The sequence below is a fragment of the Lytechinus pictus genome, chromosome 6 (genome assembly GCF_037042905.1).
Source record: "Lytechinus pictus isolate F3 Inbred chromosome 6, Lp3.0, whole genome shotgun sequence".
Classification (NCBI taxonomy): Eukaryota; Metazoa; Echinodermata; class Echinoidea; order Temnopleuroida; family Toxopneustidae; genus Lytechinus; species Lytechinus pictus.
The window spans coordinates 21,862,674-21,887,308 of NC_087250.1; the positions used below are offsets into that span (position 1 = coordinate 21,862,674).

General features: G+C 36.3%; 1 protein-coding gene across 1 annotated transcript; it reads right to left on the reverse strand.

The window, feature by feature from the left end:
• Positions 1 to 4,978: 4,978 nt before the first annotated feature.
• LOC129263676 (tryptophan--tRNA ligase, cytoplasmic-like) lies at positions 4,979 to 16,094 on the reverse strand. The gene is made up of 10 exons (XM_054901576.2): positions 15,668 to 16,094; positions 13,756 to 13,877; positions 12,353 to 12,461; positions 11,602 to 11,721; positions 10,221 to 10,406; positions 9,750 to 9,850; positions 9,037 to 9,149; positions 7,496 to 7,669; positions 6,854 to 6,994; positions 4,979 to 5,786 (listed from the first exon to the last, which is right to left on the reverse strand). The coding sequence occupies exons 2-10, from the start codon at positions 13,868 to 13,870 to the stop codon at positions 5,628 to 5,630; spliced, it is 1,218 nt and encodes a 405-aa protein (XP_054757551.2). The 5' UTR covers positions 13,871 to 13,877; positions 15,668 to 16,094; the 3' UTR covers positions 4,979 to 5,627.
• Positions 16,095 to 24,635: the final 8,541 nt, after the last annotated feature.

A 24,635-nucleotide genomic window follows, 5' to 3' on the forward strand; every position in this document is an offset into this window, starting at 1 on the left:
ACTGATTTGTCCATAAATTAAACTGATCATGAGATATTGTTAGGAAAATAATATTTATGCAGTATAAAGAGTATTCATTCCTAAGTTTTCGAATGTGCTCGCTCAACCATGAAAATGTTTAAAGTTCGGAAAGTGTGTGGTGATAGAAATGATGGATGATAAAAACAATAGCAATTATAGTCTTATTTGAAACCGAATTTGCCCCAAATATTCACTTTATTACCCTTAAAATGAGTCTGTGACATTGAAAATACAAATTTTTACACTTTGATGCGTGCTCACTCATCCATAAATAAACAAATCGATTTCATTTTTACACAGAATTCTGCCCATAGGTTGATAAATATTACTGCCAAATGACATTGCTAAAGACAGCCGTGAAAAAAAGTTCCACCATATTGAATAAGGGGTTACTTATTCTTAAACATGTGCACCCATAATGTACACAAGTCTATGAGAGACGAAGTCAAAATTTTAACAAATATGAAATGAGGGTTTGTTTCATGGACGGTTTTGTTACTTCTGCCAATAGTTATTTCATGAAACTTCGTACATGGCTTCAGAGTAACACTATCCAAAAGGCGCGCACACCAAAATAACCATTCGATACGACACAGAGTGGGGCCAAGGCCTTGAACTTTCTTCTCATTTGCATAATTTTCGAATATTGTGTGCTCACTGATGCATTAAACTTCGGGATTTTCATAAAAATCAAATCAAATGAACTATGCAAGGATGTTTGTGACAGATATCCATAGTAACAAATTGCATTTTTTCCAATAACGTACAAAAGAGCTAATCACATTCCACATGTTCATTCAAGCGTGGATATTTAATTAACGCCTTTGAATCATTGAAGCATGTTAATTGGTCATGAACATAACGAAAAAGTTGAGAAAAGATCATTTTCAGTTCCCAAAATGAACCAATACTTGCCTATGATATTTGAAAATCGTATTTTTTGTTTTCATTAAATGTTCATTGAACCGTGAAACGATGAATATTGTTGAAGAAACTCTTCCAAAAATAACTGTCATCATATTCTATCATTTTTATTGATATGAATGTGTAAAAAATCCAATTATAGCAAATTTGGACTTGTGTTAATTCAACCGTGAAATTTAGCCAAAAAAGTTGTATCGTCTTTTAAAGAGTACCTTTTACAAGCCTTCTGACTATTTTGTATGATGAGAATGTGGAATTAGTTCCAATAAAATGGAATCAAAGTCATGATATTTGGCTTGTGACTTTTGAAAAGTGACATTTTTGCCTTCTGACGGTGCTCACTGAAGCATGAAGTGAAATACGTCCATTACGTTTACTCAGAGGGTATAGCTTATAAAATTACCTGTACGATCATATAAAAATATATGAAAAACTCGCATTGGTTCGGAAATTATTGATGTTTGTTTAAGGGGGGACTTACTTTTTTTGTTGTGTATATTTATTGCCAGTCAGCAACTGTACAACTTATTTTTTTTCTACCTACAATCGAGCAGTCATTTGGGTTATTGGTGATTAATTTTGACAATGTACATATTATTTCAAGTTCAATAAAAGTCTCAAAATTTATTTTTGCTATTTTTGGACGATTTACGGTTAGTTTTGACGTGGAAGGTAGGATAATTTCTATCATGCAACACACTAAAAACAAAATTGAACCAGAAATGAAACACTTTTACCAACCTCTTGAGGCAAAATTTTGGACCCTCATTGGAAAAGGGTGCCAAAATAGACCTTGTTTGTTTGCATTCTAAAAGATGCAACTTTTCATCTTTTAAAGTGCAAAAGATTCAAAATTTGAACTTTTATCACATGGTTCATCGCTGTACCCTATAGGGTACTTTATATAATGGAAGTGTACCCTTATATGTGTACAAATGAGCACAATTGCACTCAATAGCACCCCCTTTAGGGTGCTGCTATTGTACCAACCCCAAGGGTTCGAATTTGAACCTCTACTACTTTCCCACTTACCAGGTCCATGGGCAAAGGCATTGGACAAACCAAGCGAGATTCCTATACCAGTTGAGGTGAGTCCTAAGTCCCGTTCTAGGAGCGGTAGATAGACTCCGATAGACTTGATAGTTCCTAAGACATAGCAAGTCTGCAGGAATAAGGCCAGAGTCCAAGTGTCGGAAGGTCGAACAAGTCGCCATTTTTGGGTCTCTTTAGCATCAAAGGCGCGGGGAAAGTGATACCGCGTCAAAGATATGTGATAAAAATCCAAAGATGACCATCAGCATTTAACACTGGTACTAAGATAGTTTAATCGAATTCAATAAACACAATTCTGCAGGGATCGGGTAATTGAGTGTTCCATATAGGATTGCCGTTAAATGATCGACGCTCACATAAAACGATAAATGCTTGAAATTACTCTGTTTTCCTCTCTGTTTAAACCTGACGTAAAAATGCAAAATAGCCAAGCCAGAGAGAGAGAGAGACAGAGGGAGAGAGGGGGGGGGGATAGCAGAAAGATCATTAGAGGGAGCGAGAAAGTCTGTGCGCGCGCGCCCGTGTGTGTGGGTAGGGATGGGTGTGTGTGTCTGTGTGTGTCATTGGTAAGTTTGGCCAATGGTTTAGTGCCACGGTACTCCGCAATGGGGGGGGGGGGGGTCTGAATGTTATCTATTTCCTCGGAAAACTGTCGGTATTGTTCAGGAGAGCGGAACGGTTTTGAAAGTGCGGGACTGAGCCGAAATAGGGGGCTGACCATCCAAAAAATCAGAATCAGATGGTTTTTTTTATAGTTTTTGTACATGGTTTTGGAAAAAAAAGTGCAGAGGCTGAAGCCCCGCAGCCCCCCCCCCCCGTTTCTGCGGCCCTATTGTTAATATTCAGTTGTACAGCGTAGATCTGTAATTTTTTTATGGGCTATATACCTCTCGCGTCGTCATTTCTGCCCTCCGTTGTTCATCTTTCACTACACATTAAGTCAAAGGGGTGGTAGTCATCTGCGCCCCCACCGGCTCGAACCCACCCTCTTCCCCCTCCTTCAGGCGCAGCTTATTACCAAACAATACTCAAGTCATGTTATTAGTATTCTATAATCTGATTGATGTCGTTAATGATTTTAATTATTTTTTGTTAGTTAGTAATTTATACAAACCGAATTTTGAAATGAAATGAATCCGTTTTCTTTTTTCACAAAACTGAACAGGCCTTCCTGCATTATGAAATTAATAAAAACAGAGTAAAAAAAAAAAATGTTGACAACAAAATTGACAAAAACTGTTGACTGTAAGTGATAATGGAACTAGAGAACCATTGATTTTATTACTGGTAATTGAGGACACACGACATACTTTCAAACAAGCAAATCATTGCAGATGAGGGTAGTATCGGCCAGTGTGCTGTGTAAAACCTTCACTCGAGTTAATACTATGATTGCGCAGCATACAGTGACTCGCGTACAGAAGGCTCTAAAATTGAAAAATCAAGTTTATATGTGATAGTCTTATGTGAAGACCCGCTTGTTGATCAGAATTTCAATCACGGCCCGTGCATGCAGACGAGGTATTGGCCGTGATAAATGTAATTAAGTACACTACTGCAAAAACGCTCCATTAACATTTTACACTCGACCTTACGAAATAATATCGTATTTTCGCAATCACTATACACAGACGCTTTCTATAACGCATTAATTCCTCTGTATACATGGAATAGGCAAGTCAAACCACAATGGACAATTTAGAGGTTTTTGTCAGAAGCGGGTGGAACGGGACAAAAGAAGCCGCGTCCGAAGATTCGTACCGGACGAAAAAATGCAAATATGTCGTCTGTCCAGACAACCGCTGTTATGACTCACCATTTTGTCATTAAAGGTTTGTTGGCAAAATATTGTTTGCATTTTAGAAAGCGTCTGCGAAGTAATTGCAAAATTGTAATGATAAATGTTGCAAACCATCACAAGAGACTAAACTCGAAAAGAACGCCATGCAACTCTGGTCGATACGATCAGTTGACCCATCTCTCATATAGTTTCAGGACACATCGAACAGTTTAGTCTACTATCAATTTTGATCTAAGTTATGCACTGTAAAAAATGAAGTGCTAATTTAGCACTTACAGTGCTTGTATAATGACTGCACTACGAATGTTGATTTTTTAGTTTAAATTTGAGCTAGAAAATCAGCACTAGTAGTGCAGTCCCTATACAAGCACTGTAAGTGCTAAATTAGCACTTCATTTTTACAGTGTGTTAGGTCTACATTGCACTTTGTCTCATATACGAAGAAAGAAATAAAATAAAGTGGTAATTTAGCACTTAAAGCGCTCATATAGTGACTGCACTTGCTGATTTTCTTTTACTAGTTCAAATTTGAACTAGTAAAATCAGCACTCCGAAGTGCTAAACAAATCAGCACTCCGAAGTACAGTCACTCTACAAGCTCCTTAGTGCTATCAAAATTAGCACTTTACTTTTTACAGTGCAGTTTATATTCACAACCAAGCAGTCTATGTTTCAAATACTCTTAAACCACATGGGCTAAGCCCAACATACTTCGAATTTGGTAGAGTTGCCGTTCGGTCTGCACTTGATAAGTGATGTAATACACATTTCATTTTTATTTTGTCTGATTTCAAGATGGCTTAATTTCCATTTTGTCTATTTGTCTTGCCCTTGGCGAAAAAGAAAATTTGATCCATACACGGTTAATCTAATCATAGACCCCGTGGACTGAACGATGTTAGACCAAGTGGCTATTGGACGAAAATGGTCTAGCTTAACAGGCAATTAAGCAAATTAGGTTTAATGCGAATTAAGGCCACCGCACACCTTACGATTGCTCTGCGACCCGATTTTGGAATAACAAGTAGGAGAAATTGATGCTAATATTGAAACATAGAATATCTTACTGTGTGAATGTTCAAAATCATCGTACAAGTGCGCATGTTCAAATCTGTGACTATTCTGTAATCGTTATAAGAATAAAAGTGAATTTGGAATCTAATCGCACATGTAATGACGACATAGTAATCGCAATTGGCTATGACTTGAAACTAATTTGGCCCTTACTCCAAAATAAAGGCTTGCAATAATTCAAATATATTATATTAGTATACTTTTAGTTAATTTGAACCTATTATAAAAAGATTTTATTCACATTTTCAGAAAATGAGCAAAATGCGATTTCTTCCTAAATCAGAGAGTCGTAGACCGGTCGTTAGGTGTGTGGTGGCCTCTAGAGCGAATGGTAAGTAAACGTACTGGTTGTAGACGAACAAGGTATAGACTACGTGGGATGGAAACAACATAAATAAGGCGAACTGGATGTAGACCTAGTGGTAATTTAGTGACGAACGAGTGAACGACCCATTTAAGAATTTTTACTTACAAGAAGGACGTAAATGTACCTCTGAAATAGCGTGTGTAACATTGACAGTGTGCTCGTTTAATGGCTTATTTCAAATTATCGGGTCGTCAGGTCACGTCATCTTATCGTGTCACAGGCCCAATTATAAAACAAAAAAGGGCGCTATCAAGTGACGGGATAGAGGTAAACTGGAAGTAATTGAACATTTGTTTAATCAAGCTTAATAGTTCGGTTTTTGCTGGGTAGCCAGATAATTATATACAATTATTAAGAAAAAAGAAATTAATTGAACAATAGAAATCATTAAGCCTTGTGGTTAAGTTTTCTAGGGGTCATAAAATGCCGTCGGATGTCATCGGTCACGGCCCTTCGTTTCTCCTGGATGTTACCGATCAGCGATTGTAGGACGACAACGAGTTCTCTTTTGAGTTCACCTGTCATCATTCGCCCGCTGCTGTATTCCTAAAACGAAGAGGTGAAAAGAGAAAATCACTCATACATGTAGGCCTACAACCTAAAAAAAAACACGAAAATGTGAACGGAGACGTAATACTATGGGCAATGGCGTACATATACAACGGCTTGGGAAGTTGCGTAATAAGCCACAATTTTTGAGGGGGCAGACATGACGTTTCGGGAAAAAAAAAATCGACGACGTTGGGAGCGAAAGAAGCGAACGAGGAAAAAATGCTGACCTTTTCAATCCCCCCCCCCAAAAAAAAAATCGAATGTGGCATAACATCCAGAATGATGATATTGCATCCTTTTTATTTTCTATTTTTTCTCTTTTCTCTTGGTCGAGCAAAAGTGGGGAGGGGGCATGGCCCGAAAGACCCTTATCTGAATGCCAGTGTGCTTGGAGGGGGTATCAATTATTCCACAACCAAGAAAAAAACAAAACGAAAAGAAGGAGAAAAGAAAAGAAAAATAAGGGAAAGGTAGAAAGAGAAATATGAAAACATAATATTATTCGTTCAATATTTCACAAAACTAGGTTTTCCTCTGACGTGCCTTCATTTTTCACTCGTTCGCAAAACTTTATATACGTCGTGTCCGTCAAAAAATGTAGCTCATTATGCCACTGACCATGGATAGCCGATTGTGACTTGAAATATTGCGGATGTATAACAAATATTAATCTTTGCGCAATCCATACGCAAATCGTCCTATACGACATTATATTAGGATTTTTTTTTCAATCAATACGCAGAAGCGTTCAATTAATACTTTGTCAAAAACCCTTCAATGATAAAATAGCCTTTGTCGAAAATCGGTGAATCAATACAGCTGTATCGTCCGAGACAAATGACATATTTTCAATTTTGATTCCGGTTCGAATTTTCGGATGATGTGCTCTCTCGGTCCACCAACTTCGACAAAACCTCTCAGCTCACTATTCTGATTTGACTTGCGTTTTTAAAGGAATTGGTGCGTTGTAGAAAGCGTCTGCGCGGTGATTGCCGAAAATTCCGATTATTAAAAAAAAAACAGAAATCGAATAAAATCATGAAACTAAAAGGCCAACTCGCCTCTTTGATTTGAGCCAAGCGGGCATCATCTTCAAGGAAGAACGTCAGATACTGATAAGAGATATCAACATCGCAGTCGCCACCTTTTTCCCGATGCTCTGCCTCTGTACTACCACCTCCAGAATAAGCGTATTTATTGATCTGTAAGTCATAAACGGGAAGCAAAATAAGACATCTTTAGTAAACGAATCAAGCAAAATCACATGTAGGTTGGTAAAATGATAGGTATGCAAAGAAGTGGAAATGTTATCAGAATAACCTCCATTTTGTAGTGCAAACTTTTCTTTTCTTTTTTTTCTTTAAAAAAATACAATAACAGTTAAAAGCTACTGAAATCCTTCAATCTGATTGGCTGGTCATAAATTTGTTATAAAAATTTTGCATTCGTTGTTACAAAAAATGTTATGTAAAAAGGGGGAAGGGAGGGGGCTGTAGTCAGTTGTGCCAGTGTGACGTCAGCCTTGTCTGAATAGTGTGGTACAGTTGGGGTAAAGGGATTGATAATTTGTTTTTTATGTTGTTTTAAATGCTTGTTTTTATTAATTGCATATATTTTGTTTTCTTTTTAATATGATGAACGCACCTTATTCTATGAGTGCCTCCGATTCAAAGGAGTCTGTTAAAAAAAAAAAAAAAAACTACCTTATTCTTAATCTCTTCCTGGGTATCGGTAAGGAAGATTGATGATGTCTTATCGCTGGCACTCATCTTGGTTTGGGCTCCCTGGAGGGCTGGAAAGAACGTTGAATGGATGAGGGCGGGCTTCAGGTAATTAAGCTTTGGTGCTACATCTCGAGTCATCCTGAAATATGGGTCCTAGACAAGAGAGAGTGTTAAACGAATAAAAAAAAAAGTCTAAGCCTAAGCTTTCGATCCTAGCAGAATCTTCGTCGGAGGCAAAATGACAAACATATAAAGTGGAACAACCATAATATAGACCACAAACAAGCTACAGCAACGCTAGAAACAAGGAGACAAAAGGGGCATTAATTAGTGAGTAGAGAAGACCAATCAGGTTAGTGAAGGGGATGAAAGAAAAGGAGTAGGCAGACACAAAGGGAAGTTAGTGTAAGTAAGGCCAAGAGGGATTAAGATAATGAGGCAGGCAACATCAAACAGGATCTGGAACAAAACAGTGATAGAGGGATGAATGACTAGAGAATTAGTGAGAGGTGGGTCAAACAGGTTACAAAGAAAGGCATAATAAACTGGTGCATAAGAGTGGGGGAAAAATAAGGATGGAGTTCTATGATCTCCATTGTCATGGCCGTGGGAAGCGAGGGTGTTGAAAAACTCCCAGAATTTTCCGGGTGGTACTGCCAGTATTATTCTCCATAGGCAGCACCCTCTGTAATTCTGCTAGGTGTGACAAAATGGAGAAATCTAACCAAATTGACGTAAAGAAACTCTTTTTTTTGCATGTCAATTTTCCCAGACCAAACTGACCTTCATTTTGTGATGAAACTCCCCCTGCTTGTCACATTTCTCGGGAGCAAAATGATCTACATTTTTTGTAGTGACACCCTTTTTTAGGGGTCTTATCAAATTTCTCGGGACCAAAATGACCTTTTTTGTGTACCCCCTTTTTATTGCTTGTCAAATTTTCATCAGCACCCCTAAAAAAAAAGTTCCTACGGACCTGTCCATTGTCAACGAGAACAGATATAAAATTCGTTTAACTTATTCATTTAACCATCGTCTGCTTAATCAAAGAGAGATAAAAATATCAAAACATTGTTTGTTCTAATTACTCATCTATATTCACTGGTTTTCCGTTAATCCTCCTTTGTTTTTAATTTGATTTGATTCTAGGTGAAATTCCGTTGATCTTTTCCTTCTGCGTACATAACGGACAATAGCACAGGTCCCAATGCTATGAATATGAAAAAAAAAACATTTGTCACTTTTCTTTTTCAAAGTACGGTTCACGAAAATTACCACAGCCATTGCACAAATTTGGTGAGTAGACAAATAACGCACATAACAGAGAGCGTTAGTACGAATTACACCGACGGGGTACCTTTGGAATAATTCTAACATACCCTCGAAACCAGACCGGTCAATTTAATAAGTCATTAGCAGATTTTCCTATTAATGATAACTTGTCACATGAACGAATTCACCAGATCAGTTTAAAATGATCTATTTTATCATTTCATATTAAAAGATAATTCACACTTTACCTGGTCAATAGCACAAGGTATCAGGCATGGTACGTCTGCAGCTTCCCCGAAGATCTCGGGGAACGAGTTGCTGAATGATGGGGTGGCCTGAATTGCTGGGAAGCTGATCTTACCTGTAAATACGTAATGACATTTTACACTAACGACGCTTCAAATATGTGCAAAGTAAATCACTAATGTACCAGGTTACATTATTTATTTATTTAGCACTTTTAGAATGCAGAATTTTATGATTAAAATTCCTTTTTTGCAACTTGTACATTATTGGTATAATTATTATCATCCTCATCATCATCCTCATCATCATCATCGTCATCACTATCATCATCACCATCGTCATCATTTTCATCACTATCATCATCACCACCGTCATCATCATCGTCGCCATCTTTACTATGAACACAATCATCATCATCACTATTATAATTTCCATCGTCTTTATCATCATCATCATCATCATCGTCATCATCGTCATCATCATCATCATCGTCATCACTATCATCATCACCATCGTCATCATTTTCATCACTATCATCATCACCACCGTCATCATCATCGTCGCCATCTTTACTATGAACACAATCATCATCATCACTATTATAATTTCCATCGTATTTATCATCATCATCAACAACATCACCGTCGGGGTCAGCGTCATCCCGATCATATTCACTCTCTACATCGCCATCATCGTCGCCATTATTAATACGTACCTATAGCATCACTTTCGTTGAATCCAAAGATTCCTCTGACCTGATTGAAGGTAACCAACTTCTCCACCTTTAACATGTTCTTGTAGAAAGCAGCACATGACCTTAAACACGAAAATAGCAACAACAACAACAACAATGTTCAAAGGTCAACTTTAAATGGATGAAGTCAACAGTCTGATTCATAACCAAAACTAGGGGAGAAATGAAAATTACCAAACAAAAACAAAAGTGAATAGAATATGATGGATTTAAAGATGTCTTTGATAAAGAGGAAACCGATGATTCGGTTACTGTAATGATATGAAAACACGTTTCAGTAGATTTTATAGAAATAATTATTTCGAACTAATTCTCAGCAGTATTAACTCTTTTCCAAAGTTGTACATGAACTTTAAGAATGTGGACGGGGAGAAGAAGATAAAAGAAAAAAAAAAGATGGGAAAGGGGGAAATGAATTGTCACCAGACTTACGATATATAGTCGATGTTTGAGAAAATAAAGGTCTTATCCCTGTGAAAACCGCATGAGATGATATCCTTGGCATTCTCGTAGGCAAGGTTCTGGGCGACGTCGGGTGTTTCCAGTTCCCTCCACAAGAACTTCTCATCGTCGGTCATCTGGACGACGAGTGGGACGTCGAAGACATCCTGTAACCATCTGCATTCGTGTGAAGGGTGGGGGGGGGGTGATGAACATGAAATAAATTAATAATACTAAAATAATTATAAGCAACATTCATCATGTTTAAATAGCACTTAACGGTGTTTCTAAGCGCTTCATACGAGGCTAGTTCCCCGACTTTTACACGGCTACCCTGATAAGGTGCTCGAGCATTCAAGGAATTCCTTCCTACCGGGTACCCATTTACTACACCAGGGTGGAGAGTGGCAAATGTAGATAAACCGCAACTGCAGTGTTGCGATGGGATTCGAACCCAGAACCCTATGAAACTTATCCACAGCGTCACAACACCTCAAAACATATTCATGATGCACCAATGCTGTGAAGAGCACAATGTCCCACAGTGACAGGAATGTAGTCGAGGACGCCTTCAACGTTACGGTTTTTTTAGCCTTGGTATCGGCACAGAGTCACTTGTGAATTGTTTTCTCCAACAGCCTCGTGACTTGGAAGTATCGGCCTTGCCTCCATCCCTGCGCGGGGTGTTCACAGTGTGGAACACGATCCTCTTCACACTGGTTAGTTTGGGCATTGCTACGAAAATATCAATTGAAGAACATTTTTGGTGCGCACCTATTTTTCAAATTGTTTATTATTATTATTATTTTTTTTTTTGGGGGGGGGGGTGGCAGAAGTCCCCCATTGATGAGGTAGTATATCTTTGTTTGCAATTTTCGGCCCTGCTTCCCCTATTATTTGGCTTGCTCACCAATTCGCTTATTGCTACTGTTACACGAGTTCAAGCAACTCAAATCCAATCACATCTATTACATATGGTATATTATTGTTTGGTTAGAGTCGGTTTCGTTTGTGTCACTTGTGTCACTGTAACCATGGTAACACATAATAGGCCTACACAGCTTTCTTAATGGCGAGTTTTTGCAACGACCACGCATACTCTATTTGGAGCATTGAGAATTTATTGAAAATACCCGTCACATCCCAATAAACAGATTAGAGTTCATTGTCGAAAATTAGTGAATCGGGACAGAAAGCCGTCCTACTATTCGGAGCTGACTAAAATGGGCAAATATGTCGTTAGGACGGACTGCTGTTTTGATTCACCGATTTTCGACAAAGGCTGCTTTGTGATGAAGGGCTTTTGACAATAGATTTTCAGCGTTGAAGAAATCGTCTGCGTAATATTGCGAAAACTCTCTATTACACTAACTTTGTAAAGATGAACGGGATTAGATGACCAACATGCATGGAAGAAGAAGAAGGCCCTCTACCGGTGTATAGGAAGAAGGGTTTCTTTGCCTCGTACAAATCTAGAATGTTCTTCAACTCTCTGAAATAACAAGAAATAAATCTATGTTAATGTATGCTTAGTTAATACGACTATTATATCTATTACTATGACTACTACTTCTACTACTACTACTACTACTACTACTACTACTACTACTACTACTACTACTACTACTACTACTACTACTACTTCTACTACTACTACTACTTCTACTACTACTACTACTACTACTACTACTACTACTACTACTACTACTACTACTACTACTACTACTACTACTTATATTGCTGCTGCTGCTGCTACTACTACTACCACCACCACTACTACTACTGCTAATAATAATGATGACAATATAAGTAATAATAATAATAACAATGATAATAATGAAAATTAAAATAAAATGAAGAAGAAGGAGAAGAAGAAAAAAAAAGGAAGAAGAAGAAGAAAAAGGAGAAGATTAATTATTATAACTTTGATAATAATTGTATTAATAATGATGATAATAATAACATAATAGTATTGATGAAAAAAAAATCTCTGTGATCTATTCATGTGGTATTTTACTCTTTCTTTGATTTTGTTAGAGAAATGTCTGATAATAAATTAATCATTGCACCAAACAATTTACTTCCAATGAAGCCATGCTTCATACCACGTGATCTAGACTGACCTATGAGAGAAGAATATTCCTCGCCTGAGGAATCGATGCGGCTTATGTCCCGTCACCTTTTCAAATCTCTTTAACATCGCGTCATCGATCCGTTCACTGCCAAATTGCCCTATAAAATGAAAATTACAATAATACTCAATGCACATTTTTAGCTTAAAATCTTTACAATAGCCATGTTAGAAAAAATAATTATAGTATTCATAATAATCATAATCATAATAATAATAATGATAGTAGTATTAATAACAATAATAACAATGATGATAATAATAATACAACAACAACTACTACTACTACCACTACTACTACTACTACTACTACTACTACTACTACTACTACTACTACTACTACTACTACTACTACTACTACTACTACTCCTTCTACTACTAATAATAATTACGTTTCATTTACCCAGGGTAGCAATTTTAGCTGGAAACTGCTCTACCAGCGGGCCCTGCATAAAAATAATATCTTATTATTAACCTTCTCCAATCTAAATGCCGAGCGCCTAGCAAGAAGGAAGAAGGTCTCATTTTATTAGTCTTTTGTATGACTCGGCCGGGGATCGAACCCACGACCTCCCGTTCATGAGGCGGACGCTCTGATAATAATAGTAACGATAATATTAATAATAGTTAATATATAATTGTTAATAATAATGTAATAGTTCTTGTATAGTGCATATCATGATATTGTGATAATATAATGATAAAACTTCCCTACGCGCTTCCAAATGACTTGGATATCATTACCCTGGCTTTAGCCCCGTAGCCTTTTTCAAGGTTACAAGGAATAAATTCCTGCCACCTTACTTAGGTTTATGCAGCAAAATTTGGATAAATTTCTTGCCTAAAGAAATTACGCAGTGGCTTGTATTCAAACCCAAGGCCTTCTGTTTCAAAGTCAGAAGATTAATCCACTAGTCAACAAGACGTTTTTGGATACTTTCCTTTCTTTAGCCCATTTTCCCAATTTTTGGGGGTCATTTTTGGTCTTTTTTTTTTTTGGGGGGGGGGGGGGCAGAGAGATCTATTTGACATAAGCAGTAAAGGGTGATAATACACATACGCCGAAAGTGGACCGTGGCCGGCGTTGGATTCTCTACTGATATGAATCACCCCCCTCTCTTTTTTCAAAGCATGACTGACGCTAGCTCGGACTGAGATGTGGTTTGAAGCCGGGCGTTACGCGCGCCGATTTCAGTCCTGCAATCGGTACATTTTTTTCATTTTTTTGTAGCAGGAAAAATACTTTAATTGGTGAATAAGGTGGCGGGTGGCATTTCATAAAAGTGTGGTATAAGTTTATCAATGTTTTTATTAAACCATGGTTCTCAGAATACTACCATTTGAGTTTGATCAGACGGTCGAAATTCTCTGATGAATCTTAAGAAAATTACTTACTAATAAGCTTATCATAGTCCACACCCTTTTCAGATGTCGTTACTACTCTCCAGGGGTCAACGATCTGTTCCGGTTCATCCTTGTTAGCATCAGGTTGCTCCTTCTTTTCGGCCATTGTTTATCTATTACACATAAGAAACATTTGCCAAGTCACATTATAGGGAAGTTTGAAAATAATAATAACAGGGTGCTAATCATAGTAATATTATTACTACTACTACTACTACTACTACTACTACTACTACTACTACTACTACTACTACTACTACTACTACTACTACTACTACTACTATTACTACTACTACTACTACTACTTTTACTACTACTACTACTACTACTATTACTACTACTACTACTACTACTACTACTTTTACTACTACTACTACTACTACTATTACTACTACTACTACTACTACTACTACTATTACTACTACTACTACTACTACTACTACTACTACTACTACTACTACTACTACTTCTATTACTACTACTACTACTACTACTACTATTACTACTACTACTACTACTACTACTACTACTACTACTACTACTAATAATAATAATAAAAGAAGAAGAAGAAGAAGAACAGAGGAAGAAGAAGGGGATTGAAGAACAAAAAGAATAAAAACAGTAAGAAGAATGAAAATTATACTGTATAATATTGCAAGTGTGGGCTTGAGGTAAGTGCCCTTTTTGATTCCTGGTGATGAACGATCAGTCATACTGGATATAAGACACAGTGTCCCACAATGTGTTCACAGTGTGGAACACATCGTGAAATCACCTTTACTCTGTTATATTTGAGTGATAATCACATCTTCACTACATAGTCGACTATGTGAACACACTGTGAACAGTCACACTGTCGAGGTGTTCAGTGTGAAAATATCTTCACACTATTGACTCTGAGCATTTGAACAGTGTGAATACTAATTATTTTCACATTAATGCACTATGTTAACACACTGTCATTACAATGTGTGACACTGCTTCAGAAAGTTTTTTTCTACAAACTAACAGTCTCAGTCCCTCTTTGATCATTCTCGTATTACATACACAGTGTCATTCGGAGAACAACGAAATTCGTGCATCGGAAATAATAATAATAATAATAATAGTAATAATAATAATAATAATAATGATAATAATAATAATAACAATAATAATAATAATACGAAAGAGGTTTAGCATTTATAGTAAAGGAAACATTGATACGTATATAAAATGCGGAAAGAACACTTCCAGCAGAAATAAAAAATTATTACACCTAGCTGTATCGCTTCATATATCTTTCTCACATGCAAATACTCTATCGCTCCTAGTATCCAAATCAAAATGTTTGGTCAGTGATGTACGAATAAAAATCTGGCAGTTGGTTTGATATTTTTAGGCTCTCACTGATTAATCGTTTGAATTTTCGACACATATCAAGCCCAAAACACCCCCCTATATACCCCACCCCTAAAAGCATAGTAATATATTCCGCATGTCCCTGCTGAAAGAACACAGTGTGATCAAAGTGTGGAATATGTGAAAATATAATTCACACTGTTAAAATTCTCAATTCAACAGTATTAATAAAATGTTCACACTGTGGACACTTTGACAGTGTGACTGTTCACAGCGTGGTCACCTGGTCGACTCTATGATTTTCTTGTTTATCGAAATGCTCAAATTCAACTGAGTGACGATATTTTCACACTGTGGACACCAATCCTCCACAGTGTGACTGTTCAAAGCGTGTTCACATGGTCGACTATATGAATATGGGATCCACACTGTTAAAATGCTCAAATTTATCAGTGTGACGGTGATTGCATATTGTGTTTCACAGTGTGAGCACACTGTGGAAAACTGTGTCCTTTTCAGTAGGGATTAACAAACGCAACGTGTTCGAAATGATATTTCTTACCTTTTTATTCAGCAAGCAGTGCCTATACAATCCACAAACTTGAGAGCGCGGAGATAACGACGATTAAGTTGATGCCTGCAAGTAAACTGTGTCTCAGTTGCCCGTCGCCGCCGCATTTATAGAACATGTAGAAGGCGAAGTTTGCTTGCGAAGTTATTTCGGAGGCACGCGTACGGGAAAAAAGATGATGCAATGATTGTTCATAATCATGCCCTTCTTTAATTTAAAAAGAAAACAAAAATTGGAGAAGGCCTAATATTTCGGAGTCTCAGAAAAGTTCCGAGTTTAACAAATAAAAATAATTATGTAAGCTTTGAAGGTTTGCATGGTTGCAAGACTGGTTGGAGAGGTTTGCGGTTACAACATCACATACGTTAGTCCTGAAAAGGACTGTTGGTATATCTTTCTGGCGAAGAGCAAAGCTTATGAGCTCGTAATGTCAAGAATAACAGTTCTTTTAAGAGTTATTAGCATAAAGATAAACCAACAGACCTCTGTTTTGAGGACTAACCAACATGGTGTTACCGCAAACCTCTCAAACTAGAAAAAAATACGTTAAAATACTGTAACAAACTGGGCCTAAATGTATGCCAAAGAATGTTCGAATTATTTAGTCTCATTGAGGATAGATAAAAAAAAAAACAGAGGCGACACCAGAAAATGTCGATAAGGTGTGGGAGCGGTGACGTCATAATTGATCTCAATTGACTTACTTTTAGGTGTATTGTAGATTTAAGTTTTATTTTTCGAAAGGGAAATCCGAATTAGAAATCCTCCGAATATTCATTTTACCCCAATAGTGAATCGTGAGTCCGGTAGCCACTGTGTAGCGCAAGACCGAAGTTGCTCTATCTCTTTGCACAGTTGAACGCCAAACAGGGTAGCAGCAACTCTTATCTTTTAACGTCTTTTGGTCTGACGCGGCCGGGATTTGAACCCCCGACCTCCTGGTTGTGAGAGGGACGCTCTACCAACTGTGACAACACACCGGTAAGAAAGTGGGTGCTTGGGTATCCTTTTAAACTTTCTTACTTAATCACAAGTATCACTTACCGTTCTCTGCATGGGCAAGTGTTTATCCGGACGAAAGTATCAAACAATGTTTACTTTCCAAACGCAGACAATCACAAAGTTGTATGAGCACAATTGGGAGAAAAGCATTACCTTGAAATGTTTTCCACCAATGTTTTGAACAGAAATCGTCATTTTCCACTAACAGTTTTGCTTTGATTTGATTTCTATTGTTTCTTTTGTATCATTATCATACTGGATTGATTTGGATGTTTACTTGTCATTTCCATCCATGCCTATTGTAAAACCTTTGAAAGTGTCGTATCATTATCCACAGCAGATATCTATAAAAACATGTCGATCTGAAGTTATCTTTTACCCTTTTTACACAGGATTTTCTTAACCCCGGACTATCGCTAACCCCGTACTATCTTTTTTCCTTTTCACACATGCCAAATCGTTATTGCTAACCCCGGATAAGGAATGCTTGCTTTTCACACACGAATCTCGCTAACCCCGGACTAGTGGTAGCTCATGAATATTCACGAGCACACTGAGGGTTCATTCCTTTTTACACACGCTAAAATTTCCTTAACCCCGTACTATAGGTGGGGCTAAATTGCCATTTAGCCCCACCTATAGTAATAAGCTTAGCCCACTTTCGTTTTACACTAGCGATCTTAACCCCGTACTATCGCTCTTAGCACCGCAATTGCTGGGATAACCCTGCTTTTTTGCAGGGCCAAATAATCCCGTACTAAAGGTGGGGTTAGCCCACTTTGCAAAAATGCTGTGTAAAAAGAAAGTGGGCTAAGCTTAACCCCGTACTATAGGTGGGGCTAAATGGCAATTTAGCCCCACCTATAGTACGGGGTTAAGGAAATTTCAGCGTGTGTAAAAAGGGTATAAGCTTTCACTTTGTAAGGGCTATGATAATTTTCTATGTTTATCGTCATTAACTAGTATTCCCTAAGTGCATGGATTGTATAACATTCGTAAAAGGATATGACATGTCTTTGTTAAACAATATACATTTAATCGCAGCTGAAACAGGAAGCGTAGTTTATTTTATTTTCTAGGTAATGTATACACGTTGGAGAAATATTGAGTAAAATTTTGATTAACCAGCACGAGGGTAATTATGTTTTCAACCAATTTGGGGCAGTATTTTACCCAAATGTGGGAAGCATATTGTCCAGTAAGGTTTAAAAATGAGCAGCAATTATTTGGGCAAAATCACACTGGATAAATAAAAATGCGCGAAATAAATACCCGATGTTGGTTGAACACACAATTACCCCTTTGGAGCATTTTCACCAAATATTTTTTAGAGTGTCAAATTTCAACCTTAAAGGATTTAAATATATTTGTGAAATGAAATTATGAAAAAATACGTCTTGAAATCTTTTAAAGAAATGAACACGCAACAACATGTCCGCTCACCTTTTCAAACATGTTTGTCATCATGAATATTAAAAAAGCAAACTGATGTTCTATCCCCACCTGTTCTTTAGTATATGAAATTATCTCTATTCCATTTCCAGGACCTAAAACTATCAGATGAAAACTAATTTAATACATTATATATTCATTGCTGCAAATTATTTCATTACAAGAAAGACATACCATTCCTACATTTGTGAAAAAATAAAGTAATTATGATTTTTTTTAAGGCAAAGGAAAAAGGAAAGTGGGAATGTGACATCACCAGCACAATACGTGCATACTACTGTTGTCAGAAAATATTGCTAAACTTTGAAATTCAATAATTCCGTAATTTGCTATCGGACTTTGAATAATTGTTTAGTGTTTTGCTCGGTGAATTTTATTCTATGTATAATTATTTTCCGCATTTTTATACGCCTTTAACACTATCATAGAATGGAAATACGGTCACATAATTATTATTATATCAATTAAAAAAAAAGCCTCAAACTTTATATATAAATGTAATATACACAACGAATCCTACAATAACTAATATTTTTATAAACTATACATAATCATATCTAGAGCAATGAAAGAGTCAGAAATGAACTAAATTTCATTCACCACTCAAACGGGATTATGGAAATGAAATATGCGATTTGGCATTTTTTCAGTGGTATAATCTCAAGAAACTCACATTATATCGTCTCGAGTGGGCAACATTAACTCATGCAAACAAATTATATATACTAATTACACTAATTATCCACAACAGATAAAACTTGTTTATTTTGCACCTTTAAGTGATAAAAGACCCTTCAAATTACCCTCATCAAATGTCTTCATCAGTTTTGGAAGAAAAAAAATTATTCGAGTATTTTTCGCGATTGCAAATATCTGGGACTACTGCACAGAAAAAACAGAGAGAGAGAGAGGGGCGGGGAGAATTGGATTTAATTGGTTATATCATGGACCTACTACTCTGTCAGAGTAGTAGATCCATGGTTATATATACCAGCTTGACATTATGCCAGCAAAAAAGCTGCCATGCCCAGTTCCTATGTGAGTTACCGTAACATAAGTGCAACTACACTACAAAAAATATGAAAGGTTTGAAAGTGGGAAATCGCCATTCAAAGTGGACGAGGAGTGACGACGTTATACATAAGGGTGGAAAATGGTTTCACTCCTCTCCCTTCTGGCCTTATGTGCTTTAGAGTGTACCAAGTACAAGTCGCGAACAATCAAGTTCGTTATCTTGATAACATGGTCATGGTGGCTCAGTGGTAGAGCGTCCGCCTCGTGAACGGGGAGGACGTGGGTTCGATCCTCGGCCGAGTCATACCGAAGACTAATAAAAATGGGACCTTCTGCCTTCTTGCAAGGCGCTCAGCGTTTAGATTGGAGAAGGTTAATACTAACATATTATGTTATGCAGGGCCCGCTGGTAGAGCAGTTTCCTAACTGATGTGGCTACCCTTGGTAAATAAAACATTATTATTATTATTATTATCATTATTATTATTATTTTAAAGATGAAGGTACTAAGCATAACAAAAGTATGTTTGAAGCACAGAGTCCATCAAATATCATCAATTAACATCACAGGTAAGTAATTCGTTTTAACTAAAACATGGGTCGAAATAAGCAATCATAATTAAAAAAAACCTAATTAAAGAACAAAACCAAAATAATCCCCCTGTAACAGGCTAAGATATAGACATTATTTGCATCTTGAATATAAAAAAACATCATCATTGCCCTCAATTCTGAAAATTACTTGGCAAAATATCATTTACAGTACTTTGAGAGAAATAAATCCTTCATATTCATCATGAATGTTAGGTCCTATATGTCTTACAGATTTATTGGCTAAGGTACTCCTCCAAGTGAACCAATAAAAATCAAATAAATGTCTAGTTGGTTAGCTATTGTCACAAAACTTTACAGGTTATAAGCAATTCATAAAAAAGTGCAATTTTCAATGTTTTGAGTGTACATAATAGAGAGTTGCATTCGATTTCAATTGTGACACCCTTTTGTAAATGAGCCCCTTCACTGCAAAAACTCCGGTGTTGATTTAACACCATCAGCCCGGAATCTATATATGTCCACACCAGAGAATTGTTAAATAACACCCGTTTCGTTTTGGTCTAACACCAGAAAGGTGTTAATACAACACCAATTAGTATTAAAACAGCATCGGTTTGATTCCAAACTGGTGTTGTTTTGATACTTCTCTGGTGTGGACATATATAGATTCCGGGCTGGTGTTAAATCAACACCGGAATTTTTGCAGTGTTGTTTCCCACAGTGATGAAATACATTTTTAAAGGGCATGCCAATAAAATAACTTTATTTCTGAGATTTTAGGATATTGCACTGCCGTTATCGACATTATTTACTCCATACTCATTAGATGCAATTAATATGATATGACTCAAAATAAAAAAGACATAAAGTCACCCACTGCATCGCTTATCGCAACATCGTGATTAATAAATGCGTAAATTAATTCCCTTGTCATGTAGTGTGATTTTTTTTCAACGACTTGAGATTACGAATAGCTTTACAAATACGATTTTTATCTATTTTCTCATTTAATTGTTTATTTTTCATAAAATTAATGTCTATGAATCACGTGTTTGGAAACGCCCCCTCGTTAATTTTTATCATAACTTCAACAGTTTTGCGATCGTTTTCTTCCTTTAAACATGTTAAAACATCTTAGAGGAAATGGCACAACGTGATGAGAACCAATAAATTTGCTAAAGTTTGCTTGACCTTTCGAGGGGGAAAAGTCATATAGCATGCAGTATATCCACTGTTTCACATGCAAAGTCCCACAACTGAGCTGTCCATCGGCCATTTGGTCTAATTACAACTTCGTTTAATTTTATGTTAACTTTTCTTTACTAGTTTTACGTAAAACTTTTTTGGTACATTACATAATGTTTGATATACTAGTACCTCAAGATTTAAATTACATTACCAAGTAGTTTGTTCCCGTGTTTTATTCTTTTGGTCACATCCCATCATGGTCAAGGTCTTTACGTGTTTGTAGACAGCCGGGGGCGTTTCATAAAATTCATACATTTTATAGATTCCATAATTTTCATCTTTGTTATTCATATCCCGATTTATTACTTTGCTAATATGTTTGAAATGAAAAAGAATCAATTCAATTCAACACAGCTGTTCGTAAGTAGAATGACTTTAAGAACGACTGGTGATCCTTTCTTATGGTACATGACATTCACCATTAAATGTTAATTTGTGATTATTTAGGGCGTAAGTTTTACCAGTCATTCTTAAATGCGCTTTTAACTTACGACCAGCTTTATGAAACACCCACCGGTTTTAACAACCAAACCATATTAACTACAACATACTGACCAAAAATACCACGATGTTTAAAATTCCGTCCACCTGTTCAATTGCTTCTGTGACATCTTAATTTGTGTTTATTTCTCTATTATACGTGTGATTTATTTGTAAATTCTGCTGAAACTCTGCAATCACATGTTTTGATTGCACTGCAAACACTCCGGTGTTGATTTAACACCAGCCCGGAATCTATATAGGCCTACATGTATTTCCACACCAGAGAAGTACTGAAACAACACCAGTTTGGAATCAAACCGATGCTGTTCTAAAACTAATTGGTGTTGTATAAACACCTATCTGGTGTTGGACAAATACCAAACCCGGTGTTGTTTAACACTTATCTCGTGTGAACATATATAGATTCCTGGCTGGTGTTAAATCAACACCGGAGTTTTTGCAGTGTACGTGTGATTTTATAAATTCTGCTGAAACTCTGCGATCACGTTTTGATTGATTTTAACATGGCCCTGGGAAGCGGGACTGCTGGTGGTGTTTCAGCACCCCCCCCCCCAAAAAAAAAAAATCATTGGGGTGCTGCGTGTATTATTCTCCATAGGCAGCACCCTCAGGTATTCTGGAAGAGGTGTAAAAATTGAAAAAATGTAACCAAAATGACCTTCATTTTGCATTGTAAAATTTTTTTCCTTTTCGATTTTCTCGGGGCCAATTTGACTTTCATTTTGTAGTGTAATGAAAACCTTTTATTTTGAATAATTATTTGTTTTTGCTTTTCAAATTTACATCAGCACCCCCATTAAAACATCGTTTCCATGCAGGGCCCTGGATTTTAATAATGGAAAGAAGCAAAACATCAGACGCCTTCACTGTTAGAAAATTTCTACTTAAAAAAAAACAGAAATTCCTGCAGCAGAGTCTCGAGAACACCTGTAATCTTACATGCATTTGTGTAAAATTACAGGAAACAGATATTTGGTGTATGTAACCTTACAAATTCATCGTAAAAAAATTGTTTCTCCCTCTTTAAAACAGAACTGTTCTGTAAATTCTATAAAAATTGTATAAAATCTTTCCTGCTTTAACAATTAAAAGAATGATTCGGTTACTTCTTTCTGTAAAATCTGTTTTTTTATTTTTCTTCTGTAAAATCTTCTGTTTTTTCTAACAGTGTTGGTTATCATATCACCTTTCAAAACAGAATGATAAATATATATTTTCTATTATGTTTTATTTTACATTCAATTTGTTAGTGAAACATTTTTCAATTAGCTATTATATGTTTCGATTAAATGAAAGGGCAAAAGGAAAAACTATAAATCGTGATATTTCTCACACATTTGATATTGACCTGACAAACATAAATGAACTATTATACTTGTAATAGATCATCACGGGTGGAAATGGCATGTTAAAGAACCTTACTAGAATATGGATATTAAAAGTAAAGTACAAATAACATAAAAATTGGAATAAAGTTCATTCGCCCAACGTATGACTATCAAACTAGTTTTCAAAAGGAGTTTCATTGAGCAATACTGTAAATAAAAAGGAGGCAGAGTGTTTATGTTTTTTCAATGACTGAATAAATCGAACGTTTAATATTTATTAACAAAAGTAAACATAGATATGATATTGGGACTCTGTCTGTGTGTCTCAGTTTCTATCTCTTTCCTTTTTTTTTCCTTTTTCTCCAATTTCCCCACCCCCTTCTCTCTAAACATCGTAGATTGAGTCAATCTAATATATTTTGGTCTGGTACCATTCCGAAATTGGATCAAAAGTTTCAATTGAATAAGAATATAAGAAGAGAGAATAAAAATATTATAATACTAAACAACTTTGTATTGGTCCCTAATTGCAATCTATTTCAATCACATTTTCCCTACGGCCGCCGCTGGCGAGTCGAAAACAAGCGTTTTAAGGGAAATTCCACGAAAAATGTTACCCGAGCTCAAAATCGTGAAATCTGTAATAATTCATATATATAAATAAATAAATATATTTATATATATATATATGTTTATGTATATATATAGGCAACAGTCATAAATTGAGTATCATACAACAGGACTCCTCAAATTCTTTAATTTAAGTGGTATTTGAACACATTTAAAGTACAATAAGACATAATTTTCTTCAAATAAAAGCACAATCTTTGGGTCTTATTATTTCAAAATCAACATCACTCCAGAATATAACTTATATTAGCTTGACATTAGTTATCAAATGATTGTAAGTATAAACATAAGGACCTAAAACCTAAAAAGTGGTCCGAAGTGTGATGTCCGTAACGCAACATTTATGGTCCTGTATGGGATGTATCTAATTATTGTCCGACAACTTAGACCGCTCCCCAGCACCCATTTCAGAAGAAAATTGGATTCACTTCATGCTTTATAAGCTTCACAAACTTTTGACAAATGCGTTGGTAAGTGAATAGTCGTGCCCAAGAAATGTTTGTTTGTAATGGCAAGCATTATGTGTTATAACTACCAAACGATTAACAGAAACGATATAATTTAAATTTAAACTGTTAAGTGCGACCTGCGTGAAACCAGGCTCAGAATGATCATGGTGGTTTCTAGTAATAAGCCCCCAAAGTTGCAAAGAATGTCTGCATGTAATTTCCGTCATGCTGGAGCTGCCCTTTACATTGCTGTATCAGCTTTATGGATGGTTTGAATAAAATTAGATAAAACGGCCGTTGAGGAAATGTGACTGAGGTATTAAAAAGTTCCTTGTTAAATTATCTGAAACTTATATAACATGAAAAGGAGAAGGATAAATAGAAAAAAAAGAAAAGAAAAAATTAACAAGGAAGGGGTGGGAAATTGGAAACATCAATCAAATAAAAGGAAAGAAATCAAAAATAAACGAACCCTACTGGAAAGAAAACAATATCACACAGTGTGATCATAGAGTGTTCACATCGTTCACTATGTTCACTACGTGAAAATAATATTCACACTGTTAAAATGCTTAAAGTCAACAGTGTGAAGATATTTTCGCACTGTGGACACCTCGACGGTGTGACTGTTCAAAGCGCGTTTACATGCATGGTCGACAAAATATATGAATATGAGATTCACACCGTTGAAATGTTCTTATTTAACACTGCGAAGGTGATTTCACATTGTGTTCCACACCATGTGAGACACTTTTTCTTTCCAGTAGCGATTAAGTG

What these genes read in the sequence shown, in the direction of transcription:
- LOC129263676 (XM_054901576.2), bottom strand. Translation starts at nt 13,870, where the DNA reads ATGGCCGAAAAGAAGGAGCAACCTGATGCTAACAAGGATGAACCGGAA. An exon ending in TCAAACATCGACTATATATC is followed by an intron (nt 9,851 to 10,220) that starts GTAAGTCTGGTG and finishes TTCGTGTTTAAG; the next exon opens with GTCATGTGCTGCTTTCTACA. An exon ending in TACCTTGTGCTATTGACCAG is followed by an intron (nt 7,670 to 9,036) that starts GTAAAGTGTGAA and finishes TCTCTTGTCTAG; the next exon opens with GACCCATATTTCAGGATGAC.